The sequence below is a fragment of the Hippocampus bargibanti genome, linkage group LG03 (assembly GCF_051943395.1).
Source record: "Hippocampus bargibanti isolate YZ-2025 linkage group LG03, ASM5194339v1, whole genome shotgun sequence".
In the NCBI taxonomy this organism is placed as follows: Eukaryota; Metazoa; Chordata; class Actinopteri; order Syngnathiformes; family Syngnathidae; genus Hippocampus; species Hippocampus bargibanti.
Window position 1 is genome coordinate 3,719,581 of NC_142736.1, and position 24,001 is coordinate 3,743,581.

At 41.2% G+C, this 24,001-nt stretch overlaps 1 protein-coding gene across 1 annotated transcript in view; it reads right to left on the reverse strand.

Moving 5' to 3' along the window:
- The window catches only part of gpc6a (glypican 6a), a 143,409-nt gene extending 119,617 nt beyond the window's left edge, over positions 1 to 23,792 (reverse strand). The window contains exon 1 of the mRNA XM_088991536.1: positions 23,228 to 23,792. Coding sequence (XP_088847662.1) covers positions 23,228 to 23,384 — 157 coding nt within the window. The 5' untranslated portion in view covers positions 23,385 to 23,792. The remainder of the gene's footprint in view (positions 1 to 23,227) is intronic.
- Between the last annotated feature and the right edge of the window lie 209 nt (positions 23,793 to 24,001).

Genomic DNA, 24,001 nt, shown 5'->3' on the forward strand with positions numbered 1-24,001 from the left:
GCAGTCTACATTCTGTCTTTGAACTAAATTGAAACGAGTCCAAATCTCACTGTTTTCTATCCATTTTATCACCCTCTGTCTGTCGTCTACCTGTCTCTTTAATGTTTAAACTACCTGCCAACATTGCTGCGTTCTTGACCAATCACGTGGCTTTAACCGACGACTGGGGGCGGAGAATAGAGGACCAAAACAAGCCGGCTGCTATTTTCTTTTAGAACGGGCTCGTTCACAAACGACATATCACTCATTGTGGCAGCTCCATGTGTATCCCGAAAAATAGTTTGTATGCCAAGGTAACATTTTCCTAAATTTAACGTTCGTAAATCGAAAAATTCGTAAGCCAAGGGGTTCGTAAACCGAGGTATCACTGTATGCGCATTTTAGAGTCTGGGTGGTAAATTTAAGCCAAATTGTACAATCATGTCTTCCACATTTGCACTCCCAACTTCTCCCAAACGTTACTTGTTAGCAAGACGCTCTGCAGCGCTGTCACCTATCACTGTTTTGTGAGGAAGGGGTTGGGTAAAGGCTCTACTTTCAAGTCCAACCAACTTTTTTTTAGTTTTCCTTTTGACCTTCCCTGTCAAGTTTGTTGTTGGTTTTCGTGTCGGCTGCGACAGCCACCGAACACAATATTTTCCCCTTGCTTCCATTTGATGCTGTTGTCATGAAAGCGTTGGCCCCGCATGGCTCATTCATATTCACGTTGTGCTTTGCGGTGACTAAACTGGAAACAAAACACCTTTTTGGTTTGAATTTACAAAATGCATGTGATTTCATTTCGCGCAGCCAATTGACAAAATGAAATGGGGTAAATTCAACACGCCGTTTTTATCCAGTATGTATTTAGCTTAATTTGGGCATCTCATGGATCGCTGTGTGTCAGAAATGTTCGATCGGAAACTGTGGACGAAGGCTCGGACCCAGAAAGACTGTCTTTTACTGCCGGCAGGAGACGCAGCCATTAATGACAGACACCTGAATTCTACAGCCCTCTGCCAAGCTATTTATTGAGAGAATATGCAAATTTAAGTGATACCTGAGTAAAACATAGTTTTCTTGATTAGAATACCACGGCCCTGAGCGTTCTAAGCGCCAACAGCTGAAGGCAATAAAACATTTCAACATCTTGCATGAACTGATACATTTGTAACCTGGCTAATGAGCTCCTTCTGTGAAGGAGTTTCAAGTCTTAAATTACTCCGGTGACAAATGAGTTTCCCAAGTCCTAAATTCTGTCCAAGGCCAGATCCCCTAGATGAAGATGACAGTTTAACAACCTGCGTCTGCTGACCTCAGATTGACCCCAGGGTTGTCTGTGCTTCAATTGTGTATTCGAGTCACACATGTTGACTAAGCATATAACAGCATGAAAACTTTAAATATGATAACTTCTTATTCTCCATCACTTTTTTCTTCTTTTCTTTGTTAGCCTTATAACTCATTCACTGCCAGACGGTGTGAAAAAGTGTGCCCACTCCAGTGCCAGGGTTTTTGTCATTGTCACTCAAATTCCAGGACCCACATAATATTGAGTTTTAGATCTTCATAAACATTCAATACAGCGTAAGAAACATTAGGTGCTCTTCTTTTATCATAGAAAAAAGAAGTTAATTCCTAAATGATATGGGTCTGGAGTTGTATGAGCTTGAAATGAGGGCGGCTGTCCAAAATACAATGCAATGCATACATATTGGTTTATATTGCGCTTTAACAACAGCTGAAGCTGGAACAAAGCGCTAACATGGAAAAAAGGAAAATGCTGCCCCTTTGTGGGAAAGAAAAACATTGCCAGAGGCTATGGCCAGTGCTTTATTGGCATCCAAGCATGAAAAAACAAAACCCGAAAAATTGCGCTCTACATCATATTTTCAATTCCCGAATAAATTCATGAATAATAAATATAATAATAAAATTTATATTTTTCAAAACGCTCATGGACACTTTGCAGTCACGGGATTTTTTTCGTGCGGGTGAGCAGCGGCAGCCATTCGCACCAGCGTTCACTCAACCCGGAAATCTACAGACTTGAGGTTACATGATGTTTGTTATTGTTGTTCGATAACGAGCGTATAAATACATCAAAATACCTTTTAGCTCTTCGCTTAAAATTTGTCGGACCAGTTCATGTGTTTCATCTAAAAATCACAAATGTTTGTATTGATGTGGGCAGTGTGAGTGTTGTGTACATTTTTGTGTCATTGCAGTGAATGACTTAAAACACTTAAAACACGTTGCCAATAACGAAGTCTGAGGTCTGGACTATGAGATACTTTCTAATAATAATAATAATAATAATAATACAATTCAATTATAAGCGCCTTTCAAAACTTTCAAGCTCACTCTACAGTCACAGGTACGTTTTTTTCTGTGGGTGAGCAGCGGCAGCCACACGCGCCAGCATTCACTCAACCCTGAAGTTAATTGATAGAAAGTTAACTAGCCAGCTAATAGATAGCTAGCCACCTAGACAGCTTTATAGCTAATAGCTAGCTTGCTAGTTCACTCACTTAAAACAGGAATACAAAAAACGCTGCTTACGGGAAAAAACAACATCTAATCAGAAACGTTGGTGGTCGAGCACTTTGTTCAATTCCTGGCTCAGGTTAGCTGAGAGTTGTTAACACAGTCTAGTTGATAACACACAAACAGCATTCAAGGTGAGTGATTTGTCAATACGGGAGTGGGTATACGCGCTCGTTCATGCTTATCGACAGCCCGTCCATGAAAATCAAAGCCAAGACCATAAATGTCCATTCAAATCCATTTTCTGTCACGTTTATCCTAATGAAGCCATAATGACGGGGCCTCCCGAGATGCTTTGAGTCCAATCGGATTCCTGACAGTTATCCTCTCTTCCATAAATAAACCCATAAAGATCGAGTTTTTCATAAGCCAGCGTGTACATATGCCTTATGGGCCATTATTACTCGTCAACAGAAATGCAAGGAGTGGAAGGAAACCCAATTACTGCGTTAAATCACATCTGTCGGCATGTTGAAGTGGGGTAGGGAAGGGGTGGGGTGTGCATCAGGAGTGATTGATCTGGGTGCCACTTTGCCATCTGGATCGCCTCTCCATCACCCACATCTCCCGCTTTCAACCGATTCCACCGGGGTTCCAGAGTCTAATTGAATGTGTCCAAATAAGATGGCACCGATAACTCCCAGCGTTGCTCCTGCCATATGTTACCACCCTCGGATGGTGCTAAAGGATTTTTTTTTCACTTCAAGTAACTTCCAGGCCTAAATTTTTATGACGACACTATTGACTGTGGTGAGACCAACCATGATGTTTGGACTGGAGACAGTGTCACTGAAGAAAAGACAGGAAGCAGAGCTGGATGTAGCAGAAATAAAGATGTTGAGGTTTTCTTTAGGGGTGACCAGGTTGGATACGATCAGGAACGAGTATATCAGAAGGACAACTCATATTAGAGCAGTGGTTCTTAAACTGGGTTCGATAGAACCCTAGGGGTTCGGTGAGTCGGTCTCAGGGGTATGGTGGATCCTCTGCCGCAGAGGTACACCCCTCAGTCTAGTTTGCAGTTAGTGGACAGAGTCGTTGAAAGAAGGGTTCGGTGAATGAGCATATGAAACTGGTGGGGTTTGGTGCCTCCAACAAGATTAAAAACCACCAGGTTAGGGATTAGGAGTGAGGGGTTAGGGCAGTGGTTCTTTAACTAGGTTCGATCGAACCCTAAGGGTTCGGTGAGTCGGTCTCAGGGGTATGGTGGATCCTCTGCCGCAGAGGTACACCCCTCAGTCTAGTTTGCAGTTAGTGGACAGAGTCGTTGAAAGAAGGGTTCGGTGAATGAGCATATGAAACTGGTGGGGTTTGGTGCCTCCAACAAGATTAAAAACCACCAGGTTAGGGATTAGGAGTGACGGGTTAGGGCAGTGGTTCTTTAACTAGGTTCGATCGAACCCTAAGAGTTCGGTGAGTCGGTCTCAGGGGTATGGTGGATCCTCTGCCACAGAGGTCCACCACTCTGTCCAGTCTGCAGTTAGTGGGCACAGCCATTGAAGAAAGGTTTGGTGAATGAGCATATGAAACTGGTGGAGTTCGGTGAGTCGGTCTCAGGGGTATGGTGGATCCTCTGGGTACCGTAAGTGCGGAAGAATGAATGACTCTCTGTGTCTTTGTGTTGTCACATTATTGTTTTTTTTTTGTTTGTTTTCTTGTTTTTACTTCTCGATGGCGCCACGAGAGTAGCTGCTTTTCCAGCAGCTCCTGTATTTTGTTTTTCTACTTCTTTCTTTCCTTTCGTCTTCCTTTCATAACTTTATTGCTTCCAAGGCACTACCGTTAAAACGTACATATTCGCTATGCCCCTCCAGGTTCGACTGTGTTTTCTTTTTTAAACTGAAGCATTTATCCAACGCCTTCATGTGGTTTCCACGTGTTTCCCCCGTCCCACTCATCTTCTAGTACACATTTTTCTAGAATTTCCCCAAAGATGAAAAATGTGCGAAGCATTTTATTTTGCATCCGTCAGACTCTCTGGTGAAAAGCACGGCCTAAATGAGATATTATTACTCATTTGGGGGGAAAAATGAAAAGACACTTTCAGTATTGTAACAATCTTTCCTGAGCAATGAAATGACTTGGAAATAAGCTTAGCCCGAAATGTTATGCAAATATCATTGTCTGAAACTTGCTGAAAATGTAGAAATAATCAATTATAAATGAATGTTCATATCAGGGTTCATATAAAGAAGTGACATACAGTGATACCTCGGTTTACAAACCCCTTGGCTTATGAACATTTCGGTTTAAGAACGTAACATTTATGAAAAATTTACCTTGGCATACAAACTATTTTTCGGGATACACACGGAGCGCCACAATGAGTGATGCGTCGTTCGCGAACGAGCCCGTTCACCTAACAAAGAAATGGCAGCCGACTTTTTTTTCCTCTATTCCACGCCCCCAGTCTTCGGTTCAAGCCCCGTGATTGGTCAAGACGCAGCAGTGAGGGGAGGTGGTTTAAACATTAAAGAGTCAGGCAGACGACAGAGAGTGAGAAAATGGGTAGAAAACAGTGAAATTTGGACTTGTTTCAATGTTGATAGTTCAAAGGCAGAGTGAGTGTAGACTGAAAGGTTAAAATATCCCATCTATCAGGCTCCACAAATAACCCGCACAAGCCATCTGTACACTTGATGCAAAAAGCTATCAACCCAGCTAAACAGAACACAATTGATGAGGAACTAGATAAAATGATCGCAGAGAAAGCACCTACAAGGGATCATTCCTCAAGATGGTGAAAGAAGAAGACGACGTTCCTCATCAAGTGTTTAATGCTGATGAAAGCGGCAGCTCCATTCCATCAAGCCATCAATCACCATCACAAAGGGCAATAAAACAGCTTTATGATACTGTACCCTTTATTTCTCTAATTATAATACCATAGCAGATTACATAAAATAAGGTATATTTTGTGTAGTTTTAAGGCTTAGAAAATTATAAAATAGAAAATTATCTTTTATGGGGACCTGGTAACGGATTATTCTCATTTTAATGGTTTCCTATGGGAAATTATTTTTGAGGATACACACTTTTCGCCTTACACACTCTGTCTGGGAGCCAATTAAGTTCGTAAGCCAATGTACCACTGTCTTTACGTTCAACAGCCGATACTTTGACTCCGTCTTATTGCAATTCCTCTCAATGTTTCAGCAATTGGGATAAAGTGCTTGACATTATCTTGGCTATTGGAGACAACGAATGTCCGGCGGTTAAAGACTCACTGCTGGCGTACGACTGAAGTTTAAACATAACAGCTGGTGGTCTAAAAAGCCTGAGGTAGAGCCCCAGGGTGGGAGATGACCAGCCCCACTCATTTACCATCTCAAACAGGAGGCGGCAGACAGCAGTGTAGAGGGAGAAGCAAAACCTTGGCTCCAATTTAAATTCTGACTGGGCCAAAGGACAAAACAAAAGAATGTGCCAACAGGAAGCAAAAAGTCAAGTATTTTATTCGCCGCTAAAACATTACTTATATTTTCCAAATGAATCCCTTGGATTGGATTAGCCTTTAGTAGTCTCGCAGTGGAGAAATGTACATTTCTCAGCAGCAAAGTGATAAAAGTAAGAGGAAAGGAAAGGAAGAAGTAGAAAAACAAAATACAGGAGCTGCTGTAAAGGCAACCACTGTCGCGGCGCCATCTTGAAGTCAAAACAACAATAAAAAACTAAATAACAAATAATGTGACAAAACACAAGAGACACAGTCATTCAATCTTAAGCACTTTCTGCAGCCTCTTTGTTGCATGAAGCAGTTGTAGGTGAAAAAGGAAAGGATCAAAGCGTCCTTTTCACCAATGGATCAGGGACGCCATGGTAAAAGTTTTTAAAGCAAACTCAAAGCTGTAGAATCGATTGATGGAGCATCTCCTACCACACGTAGATCCGCTTCAATTCCAAGCCGCGGACTGTCCAACAGCAACAACCTTACTGCTGAACAAAGCAGGGCTGTGAAAATGCTGCCTATCACAGGCGCAAAAAAAGCACAATCGCCCCAGAGCTGTCCGTTGATGAGAGTCGAGTCAAATCGCACCGACATTCCTCCCAATCAAAAACAGTGCTGGCATATCCGTGCTATGGAGAAGGGCGACCTTGCACTTCATTAAGACATTAACTTTTAAGATGCGCGTGAGGCAAAAAATTGTTGCATTGTATCTTAGCCTAGTGGAGCGCTAAGCCTCTGGAAAGGAAATATCTTGCATGATGAATTTTCCGCCCACGGTTCCCAGGTGTCTTAGTAACAAGTGTGTCTCATGTTGTCATGAAACTACATCAATAAGTCAAGCTCACTGAAGCCTTTGCTTCCCGCTATTAGCTATTGTTAGCGCTAATTAACTGCTGCGCGTCCCACTCCAAACTGTAACCCGCTGGACCAAAAATACTGATTTGCTTGTCAGGTCTACAGATCTCAAAGGGCAACATGTTGAGTGTGATTTTGGTTAAATTATAGATTTTTGGTATTGTTCACAATTGTATAATTAGATTTTGAAAAGGTGCAATAGGTTTCATTTTATTGCTGTTTTACTCATGGCAAATTTATTAGCCATATTATATATATATATATATATATATATATATATATATATATATATATATATATATATATATATATATATATATATATATATATATATATATATATATATATATATCCATTCGTCATCCTGTCTTGAGTCCGTTACAAAAAAAATGCCTTGCCATGTTGACGTAAGCAGCATTTGGAAGACGGTAAGGTATGAAGCAACTTTTCTGACCGTCTGAATTCACTTGATCAGATCATCTGAAGTTACGTAATCAGCCACGTCTGAAGTCACCTGATCAGACTGTCAGATTCTCCGAAGTCACCATCTGAAGTCATGTGATCAGCTACGTCTGATGTCACGTGATCAGATCATCTAAAGTCACCTGATCAGACTGCCAGATCTTCTGAAGTCACCATCTGAAGTCATGTTGTCAGCCATGTCTGAAGTCATCTGATCAGATCAAGTAAAGTTACCTGATCAAACTGTCATATCATCTGAAGTCACCATCTGAAGTCACATGATCAGCCACGTCTGAAGTCACCTGATCAGATCATCTAAAGTCACCCGATCAGACTGTCAGATCGTCTGAAGTCACCATCTCAAATCATGTGATCAGCCACGTCTGAAGTCACCTGATCAGATCGTCTAAAGTCACCTGTTCAAACTGTCAGATCATCTGAAGTCAACATCTGAAATCACGTGATCAGCCATGTCTGAAGTCATCTGATCAGATCAAGTAAAGTTACCTGATCAAACTGTCATATCATCTGAAGTCACCATCTGAAGTCACATGATCAGCCACGTCTGAAGTCACCTGATCAGATCATCTAAAGTCACCCGATCAGACTGTCAGATCGTCTGAAGTCACCATCTCAAATCATGTGATCAGCCACGTCTGAAGTCACCTGATCAGATCGTCTAAAGTCACCTGTTCAAACTGTCAGATCATCTGAAGTCAACATCTGAAATCACGTGATCAGCCATGTCTGAAGTCACGTGATCAGATTGTCTGAAGTCACCTGATCAGACTGTCAGATCTCCCAAAGTTGCCATCTGAAGTCATGTGACAGTGTAAGGGCCTGCAGGTCCCCACAAATATACAAAAATCGGTCGAGATTTTCTCTCGCGATGAGGCAACTCCAGGTCAAAGAATACCCATCGACCTCAAACAGATATAGGAGTGCTGTGTCCTCTTGAGAGTTTTTGGCCGTTATTAAATATGTTAATGAAAGCAAGAGCAATTTGACCTGAGGTTAAGATCCACTCTCAACCTTTTTTCGCATCAACATAAAAATAACGCCAATTAGACTTGAGATGATCTCAATTAGTCAGCTCACCCTCGGGTACCAACCGGATCATGCCAGACTCGGTCATGAACTCAAATAATTGCTAGAATGTATGTATTTTTTTGTACTTAAGGATTTGCATGTATAATTGCAGGCTTGCATTTTGGGGAGTTAGTAAATATTGACGCATGCAATTCTGTTGTGGAATTAAAACAAAGCTAATGTGCGTCAAGAGCAAACTGTCTCCAAAGTGCTTCATACAATCAATGTTTAATGTCTTCCTTTTCCGCCATTTATCATGCATTCACACTCAAGTCCATCGGGAAAAAAATACTAATTTGCATAAACACCTTACCACTAATAAATTAACACCTCATTAACTCGCATCTAAAAAAAAACACACAACAGGAGGTGCCATTACTGTAATTGTACTGTACTCATTACTGTAATTGCCATCATCCAAGTATCTATGCTGAAAAAGATTGAATTTAATCAGTTTCATTTTGTTAAATGGTTGCACAAAAATAAAAGGAAATCTGGATCCAGATAAGTAGATGCCAAATTTATTTAAAAAAAAATACATCTGAGTAAAGGTGGTTTTATTTTGTGCAACCACTGAAATAAAATTCAGAAAAGTCTACTCAACATTTTTTTTCAGTGTAGATTCTCTCTTAACTCATTCACTGCCAGACGATGTGCAAAAATGTAACCACTCCACTGACAGGGTTTTTGTCATTTTCACTCAAATTGCAGGAATCGAAGAATTTTTGAGTTTTACGACCATATACATATTCAAGACAGCATTAGAAACCTTAGAGTCTCTTCTTTCATCAGAAAAAAAAGTTAATTCCTAAGTTATATCAGTCTGAGCTTGAAATGGGGGTGGCTGTACAAAAGGCAAACACAGCCTCATGGAAGGGAAAAAAAAACTGTCTCTGAATTTCAACACAAAACAGTATGCAATCTTCTAAAGACAGTGTGAGGAAGAAGAGGTCAGGATTTCAACACTGATTGATTCACCTGCTCCAGTAAATGACTCGAGTCCACGCGTCCAACAGTTTTACGTACGTACGGGGTCATCAGCTACAAGGCAAAACGCAACAGGGTAGCATTGTGAGTTGATTTCCAGCTATCTTTCCCTGTATGGTGGCTTTTTATTAGACAAAAATCAGTTCGCATTGGTTTATCATTAACAAATGCGTACATGCATCCAACAACAGTTAATTTGATTCCTCATACGGTCACATTGACGATTATCAGATTTGTTGATTCTCACTGCTCTCCCAATGACCCTTGACCTTGATGATGGCGTTATTTCTTTCAGCAGAGCAATGTGGACTTTAACTTGATTGCAGACACGTAGCCCGCTGATCAAACAATGAAGTAACAAGCATGAAAGTGCACATTTCATTCATGAATTCGTGAATCGTGAATTCGTGAATCATTAAATTTTCCTTACAAAAACATCGCCAGAAGTCTGACCGGAGCTTGATCCGCACCCCCCTGCATGAAAGAACAAAAGCCAAACAAATTCGGGAATGGCGCTACACGTCATGTTTTTTTTTTTTTTTCAATTCCCGAATAATTCGGGAATGGCAATGAATAAGTTAAAAAAAAAATAAAAAATGCACAACTATGCATAATATAAGTAAAGTAAATATTGGACAGTAAAATTATTGCCCCATTGACAGCATTCCTGATTTTCAACAACAGAGACTACCCACCCTTCACTTTTTAGCCACAAATCCATTTAAAAGAATGCATGTAGTGACGTACTACAGTATTGGAAAATATGAATTTAAAAAGGTGTATCATTGAGTACTTTTTTTGAGGGGCGATAGGGCGCTAACATCTGACATTTAACGGACAACCGACACCTCCAAGTTTTGTCCTTATTTTGTAAAATGACTTCAAATGACTTCTACTGAGCACATTTTACAAATCTTCCACTGCATATAGCTATATTTTACCTTTTAAGACTCACACTCAATATTCAGGAAGTCTTTTTTTTCGAGTTGATGACGATGCCCTAAGTGACGTGACAGAGGCAACGCCCCTAACCGAGAAAGCGACACAGAATGCAATTTGCGTACTTTTTTTCATCTGAACACTGTGTTGATCGCGAAATTAGAAGGAAAACTACTTAAATAATGTGATGGCACAAATTCCCAGCGGAGAAATCATCCAATTTCCAACGGAGCTTGTGCGCCATCTTGTGCATTTTCTGCGCGCTACATTGGAGTCCAGGCGGCTCGAATTGATACGGAATGACTTCTTTAATCGATTGCAAACCTTTATGCTTTCTTCTTCAGAACTATTTGAATCGTAATCATAACTAGATGAGTAACAAGAAAGCATCTTCTCCGAATCTGATCTCTTTGAAGCCATTGTTTTGATTCTGGAGCTATGCAGTTTGTGAAGGAGTATCCTGGTGTGACGTCACAAACAAGGGGGCGGTACTTTCTGAATCTCCCCAGTTTCAAGTTTATTTTGTGGCAGATTTGCCACAAAATCTATCTATTACCTAGCGAGCTAGGTTTCTATCTATTTGAGTTACTTCTGGGCTGAATGAATGCTGGTACGTGTGGCTGCCACTGCTCACCCACAGAAAAACTGATCATGTGACTGAAAAGTGACCTTGAGAGTTTTAAAAGGCGCTTATACATGAAATGTATTATTATTATTTATTTTTATTATTATTATGATTATTATTATTATTATCAAGAAAGCATCTTCTCCAAATTTGAACTCTCTGAAGCCATTGTTTTGGATTCTGGAGCAAGGCAGTTTGTGAAGGAATATCCTGGCGTGATGTCACGAACAAGGGGGCGGGACTTTCTGAATCTCATCAGTTCCAAGCTCATTTTGGGGCAGTTTTGGGACACTTTAAGTCATTTTTATTGCATTTGTTTTGCATTTGACTAAAACTATCAGCCTGCATCTTGTGGATATTTTAGATCCTACAAAACGTTTTTCTGATGTCAGTTAAGAAACAAAAAAAAATGTCCTTCAAATGCCCTGTAGATAAAACAGATGAGCAAACACTTCATTGCAAAAACACATCACATTGTTCTATTTACTGTTTCCAACCACTGGTTTGGATTTTGCTATTTTTGACAGCCACCGTGTGTTTCCATGACACTTTTGATCCACTTTGTTTATTTGTTGCCAAATGCTTGTTTACTTCCAAATCGCTGAGGAGAGTCTAATTTGACATGTGAAGTCAGCCGTGGGCCACGAAAAACAAAAATAAAAAGTCCCCTGTGTCAAATGTATTTGTAGCTTTGACACCTCTGTTGAGCCCTTGAGGTTTCCCCACCAGCACACTGCATCATTTCTCCATCAGTCTCATGTTAAAGCTTGGGAGTCCAACAGTAAAGACCCCGGGGCCAAATCTGGCCCGCCTTGTCATTTTATTCGGCCCGCGATAGCAAATCAAACTTGTGAAATTCCGAGATTCTTGTTAAAGGCCAAACTAAAATTTCAAATTGTCCTATGTGCACCACAAACAGTCATTATTCTTGACTTTAGATTTGAAAACGAATTATTCATTAATTTGTTGTGCATTCCGTATGGAATACAGTCATACCTTGGCTTGCAAACTTAATTGGTTCCCAGACAGTGTGTAAGGCGGAAAGTGTGTATCCCCAAAATTAATTTCCCATAGGAAACCATTAAAATGAGAATAATGCGTTCCCAGGTCCCCATAAAACACAATTTTCGAATTTTCTAAGACTTAAAAGTACACAAAGTATACCTTATTTTCTGTATAATAAATGCGTTATGGTATTATAATTAAATAAATAAACTATACTAATAAAGTAGTTTTATTTACCTTTGTGATGGTTGTTGATGGTTTGATGGAATAGAGTGGCCGGTTTCCTCAGCATTAAACACTTGATGAGGAACGTAATCTTCTTCTTTAACCATCTTGAGGAATGATCCCTTGTAGGTGCTTTCTCTGCGATAATTTTATCTAGTTCCTCATCAATTGTGTTCTGTTTAGCTGGATTAATCGCGTACCGTGTAAAAAGTGTACCGATGGCTTGTGCGGGTTGTTTGCGGAGCCTGATTGATGGGATATTTAAACCTTGCAGTCTACACTCTGCTTTTTCTATCAAAGTTGAAACTCTCTCACTGTCGTCTGCCTGTCTCTGGAATGTTGTAACCACCTCCCCTCACTGCTGCATTCTTGACCAATCACGTGGCTTTAACCGAAGATTGGGTGCGGGGAATAGAGGACAAAAAAATGTCGGCAGCCATTTTCTTTTTTGGAGAATGGCTTCACTCTCTCTCTGTCTGTAAACACCCCCCACACCCTCCCCACTGCTGGGTTCTTGACCAATCACATGGCTTTAACCGATGACTGGGGGCGGGGAATAGAGATTAAAAAACAGTCGGCTGCCATTTTCTTGTTAGGAGAACGGGCTCGTTCGCAAACGACACATCACTCATTGTGGCAGCTCCGTGTGTATCCCGAAAAATAGTTCGTATGCCAAGGTAAAATTTTCATTAATTTAACGTTCGGAAACCGAAAAGTTCATAGGCCAAAACCGGGGTATCCCTGTATGTGATTAAACTGTGTTGAACTAACATTCACTCCTGGTTTACCAGTTGATTGAAAACAAGGCAATGGACTGTGATGTATCCGCCCATCTGCTCTCCGGAGGCTTTTCATACTAATCTGGCAAAAACAAAAAAAAGTGTTGGCGCCGAGAAGAGCTTTTAAAAAATCCAGCAGCCCATACAAAATAGCGTCCTTCATTCTTTCTCCTGGCCAAAACAATTTTCAGATGACAATAGAACGTAGTAAACTCGTGCCAAAGTCAAGAAGAATCGACATACGCCGGCTCCAGCCGCCATGTGCGCCGAGCTCATTCTGGGCAATGTGATTCAATTGCGTTTCCAGCAAGAATTGCAGACCGGTCGCCAATCACCGAGCAATTTTCCGACACGATATGCATTTTGTCGGATAATTGTCTTTAATTGCATTGTTTTAGTCCGTTGTGATTGTTTAAAAGGCCATTTATGGGAATGGGCAATTAAAAGTTTTTCGTCTTGTTGATTGCTGTCTTAACTATGGATCAAAGTACAGTGATACCTTGGCTTCCGAACTTAATTGGTTCCCAGACAGAGTGTGTAAGGCGAAAAGTGTGTATCTCAAAAAAAAAAATTCCCATAGGAAACCATTAAAATGACAATAATCCGTTTCCAGTTCCCCATAAAATATAATTTTCTACTTTCTAAGCCTTAAAACTAAACAAAAAATAGCTTATTCTATGTAGCTTTTTTGCGTCAAGTGTACAGATGGCTTATGCGGGTTATTTGTGGAGCCTGATTAATGTGAATTTTAACCTTGCAGTCTAGACTCTGCCGTTGAACGATCAAAGTTTAAATGTGTCCAAATTTCACTGTTTTCTTTCCATTTTCTCAGTCTCTCTCTGACGTCTGCCTGTCTCTTTAATGTTTAAACCACCTCCCAGTTTGAGTGTAATTTAGCCTCCGAGTCTCTATTTTACATTTTGAATGGATTTCGACTTAGGCCCATTTCGACTTATGACCGTTAGGCGGAACGGAACTTAAGTCGGATGTTACCTGTATAATGTGGGTCCTGGAATCCGAGTGACGATGGAGTGGACACATTTTTGCACTTTGTCCGGCAGTCAATGAGTTAAATGGCCATAGTTTCTGTTAGTTAGTTATTTTTATTTTTTTCTGTTTAGTGATTTTTTTCAGTGTAGTTTTCTGTTTTTTTTTTGATTTCGTGAGTCATAAACCACCAAGCCTAACACTCAATTAGGCCCATCGATGCCTCGCTACGCTTTGTCGTGTCCTTGAGAGTGCCTCACGCCGCCACAACTCTGTGATGCTATCATTTTATTTTGAAAATTTGCCATCAAAGGGTCAGGATAAACCGTCAAGCACTTCACTGCGTACTCCAATGCCCGTAAAACATGAAATCTCTTCCACTTCTGTCGACTAACTCAAGCTAGCTACAGATCTCCGCGCTAACCCCAAAGGTCATTTGTTATTCCGAGAGAAGGAAAGTGAATTAAAGAAGTCATTCAAGAAAGAGTGGCGCGATATGCGATGCCGTTTCAAAGCTTTTTTTTTAAAGAGTTACTTTCACCTGTGAGATTGCTCTTTCAAGTAGATGTTGTTAAGAAGTGCCTCGGCGCATCCGAGGGGCCGTTTTTGAACAAAGAGCTGCTCATAAAGTGGATAAAAGGGGCAATGGGAGTCGCGCGCGAGGATAAACATCTGAAACGAGCTAGCGGTATATGGAGAATGACACTTGGGACCTATTGTCGTGTAACAGGAAAGCCTAACCGCATTGTCAACATGTGCAACTTGACTGCTAATCAAGTGTTTGGCAAGTTCAGGGAGTGGGTTTAACTCATTCACTGCCATTCGTCCAGAATTCTCCAGCCCGGATCATCACCAGAACCTCATCCTTTCACCACATCACCCCGTCCTCCAAGAGCTCCACTGACTCCTGGTCAAATATAGAATCAACTTTAAAATTCTTCCTTTTATAATTAAGGCTATATATTACCTTGCCCCACCCCCCTACCTATCTGACCTTCTTCAAATTCCTATTCCCTCTCGTTCCCTCAGATTCTCTTCCTCCTTCCACCTCTGTGTGCCCCCTTTCTGTCCGTCTCAGCACGATGGAGGACAGAGCTTTCAGCTGCTCCGCCCCCAAACTCTGGAACTCACTTCCTCTCAAAATTCGTAACATCGATTCTCTTCCCACCTTTGAATCCCATCTTAAAAGCCACCTATTTAATATTGCATTTTCCGTGTAGCTCACTCTCTCTTGTTTCTATTTATAATTGTATTTTATTTATTGTATTCTATTTATGATTGTATTTTATTTATTATAGTACCTATGCTTGTCTGTGACTGTAAAGCAAGGGTGTCAAAGTCATTTTTTGCCGCGGGCCACATTGTTTCCTCTCAAGGGCCGTTATGAATTTGGGGAACCCATTAGAATGTTTAAATCCCTTCAAATATTACATATAGAGCACACAGCAAATTAATGAATAACTCGTTTACAAATCTGAAGTCAAGAATAATGACTTTTATTGTGGTTGACATCCAAAAATATGAAATTTTGGCTCAGATTTTAGCAATCATCATGGAATTTAACAAGTTTGATTTGCTTTCGCGGGCCGAAAAAAATGATGTGGCGGGCCGGATTTGGCCCGCGGGCCTTGACTTTGACACCTGTGCTGTAAAGTGTCCTTGAGAGCTTTGAAAAGTGCTTATAATTAATTAATTAATAATTAATTAATTCAGACTCCCTTGAACATCGATATAACGAGACTTTACTGTATTATTATTATTATTCCTCAATTTATTCAGGAATTGAAAAGTGTGATGTGGAGCGCCATTCCCGAATTTGTTCGGGTTTTGTTTTTTCTTTGTATCAATATTTCCAAAGCCCAAACACTAGACTCGACTAATTAGTAAACAGTCAACTTCTTGACATTAAACGTGAGATCCTTCTTGCACCGTTTGCACCAACCGGCAGCTGCACAAACACGTGGCTTTATGAGTCACTTAAAGGACAACCGACACTTCCGGACAAGTTGTGTCCATAATTTGTAAAATGGCTTCAAATGACTTCTACTGAGCGTATTTGACAAAGATTCCACCGCATATAGCTATATTTTAAGTTTTAAGACTCACGCTGAATATTCAGTAAGTCTTGTTTTCCAGTTGGTGACGATCCCCTAAGTGACGTCACGTCTGTAACGCCCGTGGATGAGTAACAAGAAAGCATATTCTGCGAATCTGAACTCTCAGAAGCCATTGTTTTGATTCTGGAGCAAGGCTGTTTGTGACGGAGTATCCTGTTGTGACGTCACAAACAAGGGTGCGGGACTTTCTGAATCCCACCTAGTTCCGAGATCATTTTGTGGCAGTTTTAGGACACCTTAAAGGACAACCGATACCATTTTTTTGTTTCCTAACTGACATCAGAAAAAACGTTTTATAGCATCTAAAATACCCAAAACATGCAGGCTGATATTTTTAGTCAAATGCAAAACACCAATAAAAATGTGTTCAAGTGTCCCAAAACGACTTCAAAATGGCGAGTTTCAGAAGGTCCCGCCCCCTTCTTCGTGACGTCACGCCAGGACGTCTTTGCCTTGCTCGAGAATCAAAACAATGGCTTCAGATTGGGAGAAGATGCTTTCTTGTTACTCATCCAGTTCTGAATATGATTCAAATAGTTCTGAAGAGGAAAGCATACATGTTTGCAATCGATTAAAGAAGTCCTTCCGGATCAATTCGAGCCGTCAGGACTCCAATGTATCGTCCCATAAAATGCACAAGATGTCGCCCAAGCGCCGTTGGAAATGGGCTGATTTGTCTGCTGGGAAATTTGTCTCAACTAGTATCAAATAGTCGTTTTGGTGCAACACACAACGATTCACCATCGCGTTATTTATGTGTTTGCATGACAAAGCAGCTGATGAAGGGGAGGTGGATGAGCGCTAATGCTCTTCATGCTGTTTACCGCACGTTTCGATGAGCAGAGCTAATTCTCCCGAGGCTCTTATATAACCTCTGTTGGATCGACGCAAAGGTTAATAGGAGACAACAAAATCCAACAACAAACTGTGCATATTGTGTTGCATTTCATTAGCATACAAAACATTGCAAATTATAAGATGGGGTAAATATGCCAGGCTGAGGACCAGGAAGAAATTTTAATCAACTTCAAGAACTTTTCGGACAAAGAAGGCTGAATTGGTTTTAAATCGTCTTAATTGCTTCCCAGAAAGTGTGTGTGTAAGGTGAAAAGTGTGTATTCCAAACATTAATTTACCATAGGAAACCATTAAAATGAGAATAATCTGTTCCCAGGTCCCCATAAAACATAATTTTCTACCAAATAAGACTTAAAAGTGCACAAAATATCCCTTATTTTATGTATAATAAATGTGCTATGGTATTGGTATAACCCTCCGCACCCTGCCCACCACCTTTTCCAGTGACTCCCCTCAGGCAGGCGCGACCGCAAATATTTAAAAAGCGTCTTTCCCTGTCACCATTAACTCTCTAAACAGTAATTCAAATATCCGTGTATAATGATAATAATAATAATAAATAATAATAATAATAATAATAATACATTTCATTTATCAGCGCCTTTCAAAACTCTCAAGGTCACTTTACAGTCACTGGATATTTTTTTTCTGTGGTTAAGCAGCGGCAACCACACGCGCCAGTGTTCACTCAACACAGAAGTAACTCAAATAGATAGAAAGCTAGCCAGAAAGCTAATAGATAGCCAATAGCCAGCGAGCTAAATAGCTATATAGCTGGCCAGGCAGCTAGATAACTAATAGATAGCCTGCCAGCTAGACAATATAGCTAGCTAAAGATCTTTTTAGCTAGCTTTTGTAGCGCTAGCTAGCTAGATATCTATATCTATGTATTTATTTAACTACAGTGATACATCGGTTTACGAACCCCTTGGCTTACAAACTTTTCGGTTTACGAACATTAAATTTATGAAAATTTTACCTCGGCATCCGAACTTTACCTTGGCATACAAACTTTTTTTGTACACGGAGCTGCCTCAATGAGTGATGTGTCATTCGCCAATGAGCCCGTTCTACTAACAACAAAATGGCACCCGACTGTCAGCCGACTACAAAATTATGTTTTATGGGGAGCTGGGAACGGATTATTCTTATTTTAGTGGTTTACTACGGGAAATTATTTTTTGCGATACACACTTTTTGCCTTACACACTCTGTATGCGAACCAATTATCTTCGTAAGCCAATGTATCACTGTATTTATTTAATTACAGTAGTGAAATTGGCTTTTTTTATGCTGTGTCAAATTTAGAAAACATTTTTGCTGTGAGGGCCTCTTTGCAATTTTTTTTAATGATGATACTAGCGCAGCGTTTACGACCGGTGACAAATTCCTTGTGTGTTCTAAATACTTGGCCAAGAAAGATGATTCTGATTCAGATAAAAACATTTTCCAGTCGCCATTTTACCCGGACATTATTTTTGCCTCAATTCAATAGAGCTGCGAAAAATTCCCTCCAGATTTACCTTACTTTGGAAAAGTGGCACCACATGAATAACGCATGAGAGGAAATCTGAAAAAAAACGGACCTCATAATCACTACTTTGTTCTCTCTCGGATGCAGATGGAGAATGATTTCAGTGTCCTGGTGGAAAATGGGCTTCTCGTATATCAAGGCAACTCGAAGTCACACGTATAGCAAGCCCGCAAATGAAAATGACTTGGTCAGCCGCGTTTAAAGGACAACCGACACCTCCGTACAAATTGCGTCCATAATTTGTAAAATGACTTTAAATGACTTCTACTGAGCACATTTGACAAAGATTCCACCGCATATAGCTATATTTTACTTATTTTAAGACTCGCTCTGAATATTCAAGAAGTCTTGTTTTCGAGTTGATGACGATGCCCTAAGTGACCTCACGTCAGGAACGCCCCTGACCGAGAAAGCGACACACAATGCATTTTGGGTACTTTGTTTGGTCTGAAAACTTCGTGCTGATCCGTGTTGACGGCGAAATTAGAAGGAAAAAAACAAATAACGCAATGGTGTATCGTTGTGTGTTTCACCAAGACTACTATTTGAGAGTAGTTGACACAAATTCCCAGCAGAGAAATCAGCCCATTTCCAATGGAGCTTGGCCGCCATCTTGTGCATTTTCTGAGACGCTACATTGGAGTCCACACGCCTCAAAATGACACGGAAGGACTTCTTTAATCGGTTCCAAACATGTATGCTTTCCTCTTCAGAACTATTTGAATCATATTCAAAACTGGATGAGTTACAAGAAAGTATCTTCTCCAAATCTGAAGCCATTGTTTAGATTCTCGAGCCAGGCAAGACGTCCTGGCGTAATGTCACGAACAAGGGGGCGGGATCTTCTGAAACTTGCCATTTCCGAGTTCATTTTGAAGTACGTTTGGGACACGAACTCATTTTTATAGTTTTTTTGCATTTGACTAAAAATATCATACTGCGTGTTTTGGGTATTTTAGATGCTATCACACGTTTTTCTGATGTCATTTAGGAAACGAAAAACAATTATATCGGTTGTCCTTTAAATGGCAACAATTGACTTCGGATCATCCGTCAGACAGTCGATCCCCCAACAAAAACCCTCCGACCCCTCAGCCCCATTCCCAACATTTCAGCTTGTACATTTTTAAACACTTCCCTGAAACTTAAAGTCTTACCCTTTCCTCACAAATAAATCACTATGACTTGAACACATCAGAACCACAGTGTGGGGACATCTTTAAAGGACAACCGACGTCTCTGGACAAGTTGTGTCCATAATTTGTAAAATGGCTTCAAATGACTTCTACTGAGCATATTTGACAAAGATTCTACCGCATATAGCTATATTTTACGTTTTAAGACTCGTGATGAATATTCCAGAAGTCTTGCTTTTGAGTTGGTGATGAGTCCGTACGTTACGTCACTGAAGGAACGCCCCTGACCGAAAAAAGGACACATTGTAGCAGTCCTTCCATCACGTCAATACATTTGGCTGTACTTGGCTGGTCTGAAAACTTCGTGTAGCACCAAAAAAGAGACAGAAGAGGGTGACAATGCTCCATGTAAGGAATTAATCAGCCTGTGGAAACGGGCTGATTAATTCCTCACACGGGGCTTGGTCGCCATTTTCGGCCTCTTTTTTAGTGCTACATTTTCCACCCCTATTGCCTCAAAATGGCCCGGAATAAATTCTTTAATCGATTGCAAACATGTATGCTTTCTTCTTCAGAACTATTTGAATCATATTCATAACCAGATGAGTAACAAGAAAGCATATTCTCCGAATCTGAAGCCATTGTTTTGATTCTCCAGCAAGGCAAGACGTCTTGGGGTGACACTACGACCAAGGGGGCGGGACCTTCTGAAACTGGCCACTTCCGGGTTCATTTTCTAGCAGATTATGGACACTTTAAGTCATTTTTATTGGTGTTTTGCATTTGACTAAAAATATCAAATAACAAAAAAGTGATGTCGGTTGTCCTTTGAAGGACAACCGACACCATTTTTCTTCCTAACTGACATCAAAAAAACGTTTTATAGCCCCCTTGTTCATGATGTCACGCCATGATACTCCTTCACAAACTGCCTTGCTCCAGAATCAAAACAACAATGGCTTCAGAGAGTTCAGATTGGGAGGAGATGCTTTCTTGTTACTTTCTTGTAATTTCTTGTTATGAATATTATTCAAATAGTTCTGATGAGGAAAGCATGTTTTTTTTTTTTTTTGCGATAAATCGTCTTATTGTGAAAAAGTTGTGAAGAATCGGGCAGGCAACTTTTCAGAGTTGTCTGCCCTGGTGTCCGGTAACTTTTTGTCATGAGTTTCAGACACTGAAATATGATTCAAATAGTTCTGAAGAGGAAAGCATAAATGTTTGCAATCGATTAAAGAAGTCCTTCCGTATCAATTTGAACCGTCTGGAATCCAATGTAGCACCCAGAAAATTCACAAGATGGCGCACAAGCCCCGTTGGAAATGGACTGATTTGTCCGCTGGGAATTTGTGTCGACTTCCACCTTCTTTATGCGTGTTACCGCAATTGGTTGCGACACGCAACGATTCACCATCGCGTTATTGTGACGTCACTAGAATTATTTTAAACGCTTCCCTGAAACTTAAAAGTGCTCCATACATGTTCCTCACAAATCAAAATGACTTGAACACATTAACACAACAGTCTGGGGACATGCTGTTATAACACACTTACGAGCCAATTTTGAACCTAATTCAGTTTCGATTGAAACTGAATTAGGTTCAAAAGTGGCTTCGAGGGATTTGGAAGTGCATCTGGATTCATTTAGATCTAGAATGGAACCTTATTGCATGCCTAGAATTACAGTAAAGTCTCGTTATATCGATATTCAAGGGAGTCCGAAAAAATATCGATATAACCGGGACTATCGATATATCCGACCCTGTTTGCATGTAATTTTCTCCGTGCGTGCATAGAAATAGTATCGATATAACCGGGACTATCGATATATCCGATATCGATATAACGAGACTTTACTGTATTTTAAACACTTCCCTGAAAGTTAAAAACATGCTGTCATAACACACTTCGGAGCCACTTTTGAACCGAATTCAGTTTAGATTGAAACTGAATTAGGTTATAAAGTGTTAAGGTGCATTGGGATTCATTTAGATAGCATGCAACAGAACCAGAATTATCACTGTCCGTCATTATCAATTGTGTGCAAAATACTTTTGATATTTGAGTCCCCACATATATATGTTTGCCCAAATGTGTGTGTGCGTGTGTGTGTGCGTGTGTGTGTGGGCAACACGGTGATTCACTTTTGACCTCTCTCCGCACGTCCCTACTTGGGCTCATGTGGAGCGCGCAACGTTTGCCGACTAATCTTCTTGCCTTTGACCATAAATGTGATTACCGCCACGCAAGAGATAATAGAGCCTCATATTTGCTGCTGCTGCTGCTCCACCAAAGAGCATGAATTAAAAAAAAAACTAAGCCGTAGCCATGAGGAATCGACAATTTCTCATCAGAGGCGCGATTTCGAGGGCTGAGTGCAGACAGACAGCCCCCTGCTGGCCGATACGATTATCTGCCGCGTTCCATCAAACGGCGCCACTGGCGGCAGCCTGCTTGTTTCTTCTGTTGCATATGAGCAACAGGTACGCTTGCAAGATCCAAACCAGGCCCGTTTATCGCAGAACCGATGACTTTTGTGAAACACTCAAGTGGTTTCAGTTGTAAATTATGAGCGGACAGATCGTCGCAGATCATTTTCTGCTTGAAGACCATCTAGATCAGTGGTTCTTAATCTTGCTGGAGGAACCAAATCCCACCAGTTTCATATGCTCATTCATAGAACCGTCCTTTCAATGACTGTGCCCACTAACTGCAGACGAGACTGAGCGGTGCACCTCTACGGCGGAGGATTCACCGAACCCCTGAAACGACTCACAGAACTCCTACGGTTCAATCGAACCCAGTTTAAGAATCACTCCCCTAATCGCTAAGCCCTAACCTGAACACTAACCCTAACCCTTAACCTCAATACTAACCCTAATCTCTCACACTAACCCTAACTCCTAACACTAACCCCTAACCCCTCACCCTAACCCAGTGGTACTTAATCTTGTTGAGGGAACCAAACTCCACCAGTTTCATATGCTCATACATCGAACCCTTCTTTCAATGACTCTGCCCACTAAGTGCAGCCCCAGAGAACCCAGATGAAGAGCCATTTATCTGGATCTCATGAAACACTTAAGAATATTTGTGTCGGAATCAGAATCAGAATCATCTTTCTTGTATGTAGAATACACAAGGAATTTGTCTCCAGTCGAACACGCTGCACTAGTATCGTCATTAAAAAATAGCAAGGAGGCACTATACAGTTGTATGTGGGTTACTGTTTGGAGAGTGAATGGCTCAGAGTCATGATCAAAAATAGCCAAACGGCTTTTTGGACGACAGGCAAAGAATTTCACGTTTCATCATTTGCAAAAACGTCCAATATCAGATTTAAAGACGACAACCACATTATTATTCAACCACAGAGTCTTGAAAACAGAGAAACAACCTGCTAATGTGCGGGTTCTTCTTCAATTTACACAGAAGCATCGCTAAAAGACGAATAACATGCATGGTCAATCTTACTGGCTCCATAGAACTGACCATGTTCTTGTTCTGAACGTCCATCGATAGATTCGATGGAAAGGGGAAGGATGCGAGACTGCGAAGGGGTGGTCAGTGGGAGGTGGATGACACATGCCAATTAGGTTGAAGAAGAACATGATGATGATGAGGGTGGCAGTAGTGACCGTCTTGCGAGTCTTACCTGGTATTTCCTGATGAGGAACATTGACCAGACTGAATCCTACGCCATGAAACGCTTGCCTAACTTCGCTGCAGCTTCGAGGTTTGCTCTCGGCACCGAAAGATTCCGGTAGGAGCAACAGCCACAGGGCGCACGCAACCATTTGCGGTCCCCACATCGCAAAACCACAGCGCGGTGGACTCCTCGTTGAGGGTAAAAATCCACTCGGACCGGGAATGGAAATCTTGAAATGACGCCCGGAAGAGGTCTCCGGTAAATGAATCTGGATGTGTTTTTAAAAAGAAGCAAAGCGATCACCGGCCAGTTTGGCATCCGTCCTCCCTTTCGCCATCAGCCGGGCGGCACGCTCTCAGTCCGTCGCCGCGTGCGAGGTACTCGCCGCGGGTTCCTGATGGCGACAATGCTCAAGTGATGTCAACTTGTCCTGCCGCCGACGTGCCAGAGCGAGTCGAGTGATAAAGGAAATGAGATGCCCACGGAGTAACGGGCACGCCGAAAAACAAACGGAGTGACCGAGACTCGAGCGAGCGGCAGAAGCGTCCGACGCGTGCTGCTCTCCTCTGCTTTTGTGCATCCTCGATGCATGCGACTGCACAGACGCACTAGGGAACGGGGGGAAAAGGTGGGGGCCGCACACGTGTCTGGTGCGGGAGTGGGCGACTGCAAACATATCAGGATGCTGGATCATCATCTCCCACCCACCTTTTCAGACGGATGCTCTGCGTTTAAGAACACGTCGGCGATCTAATTAGATCCTTATTCGTCAAGCCCCTG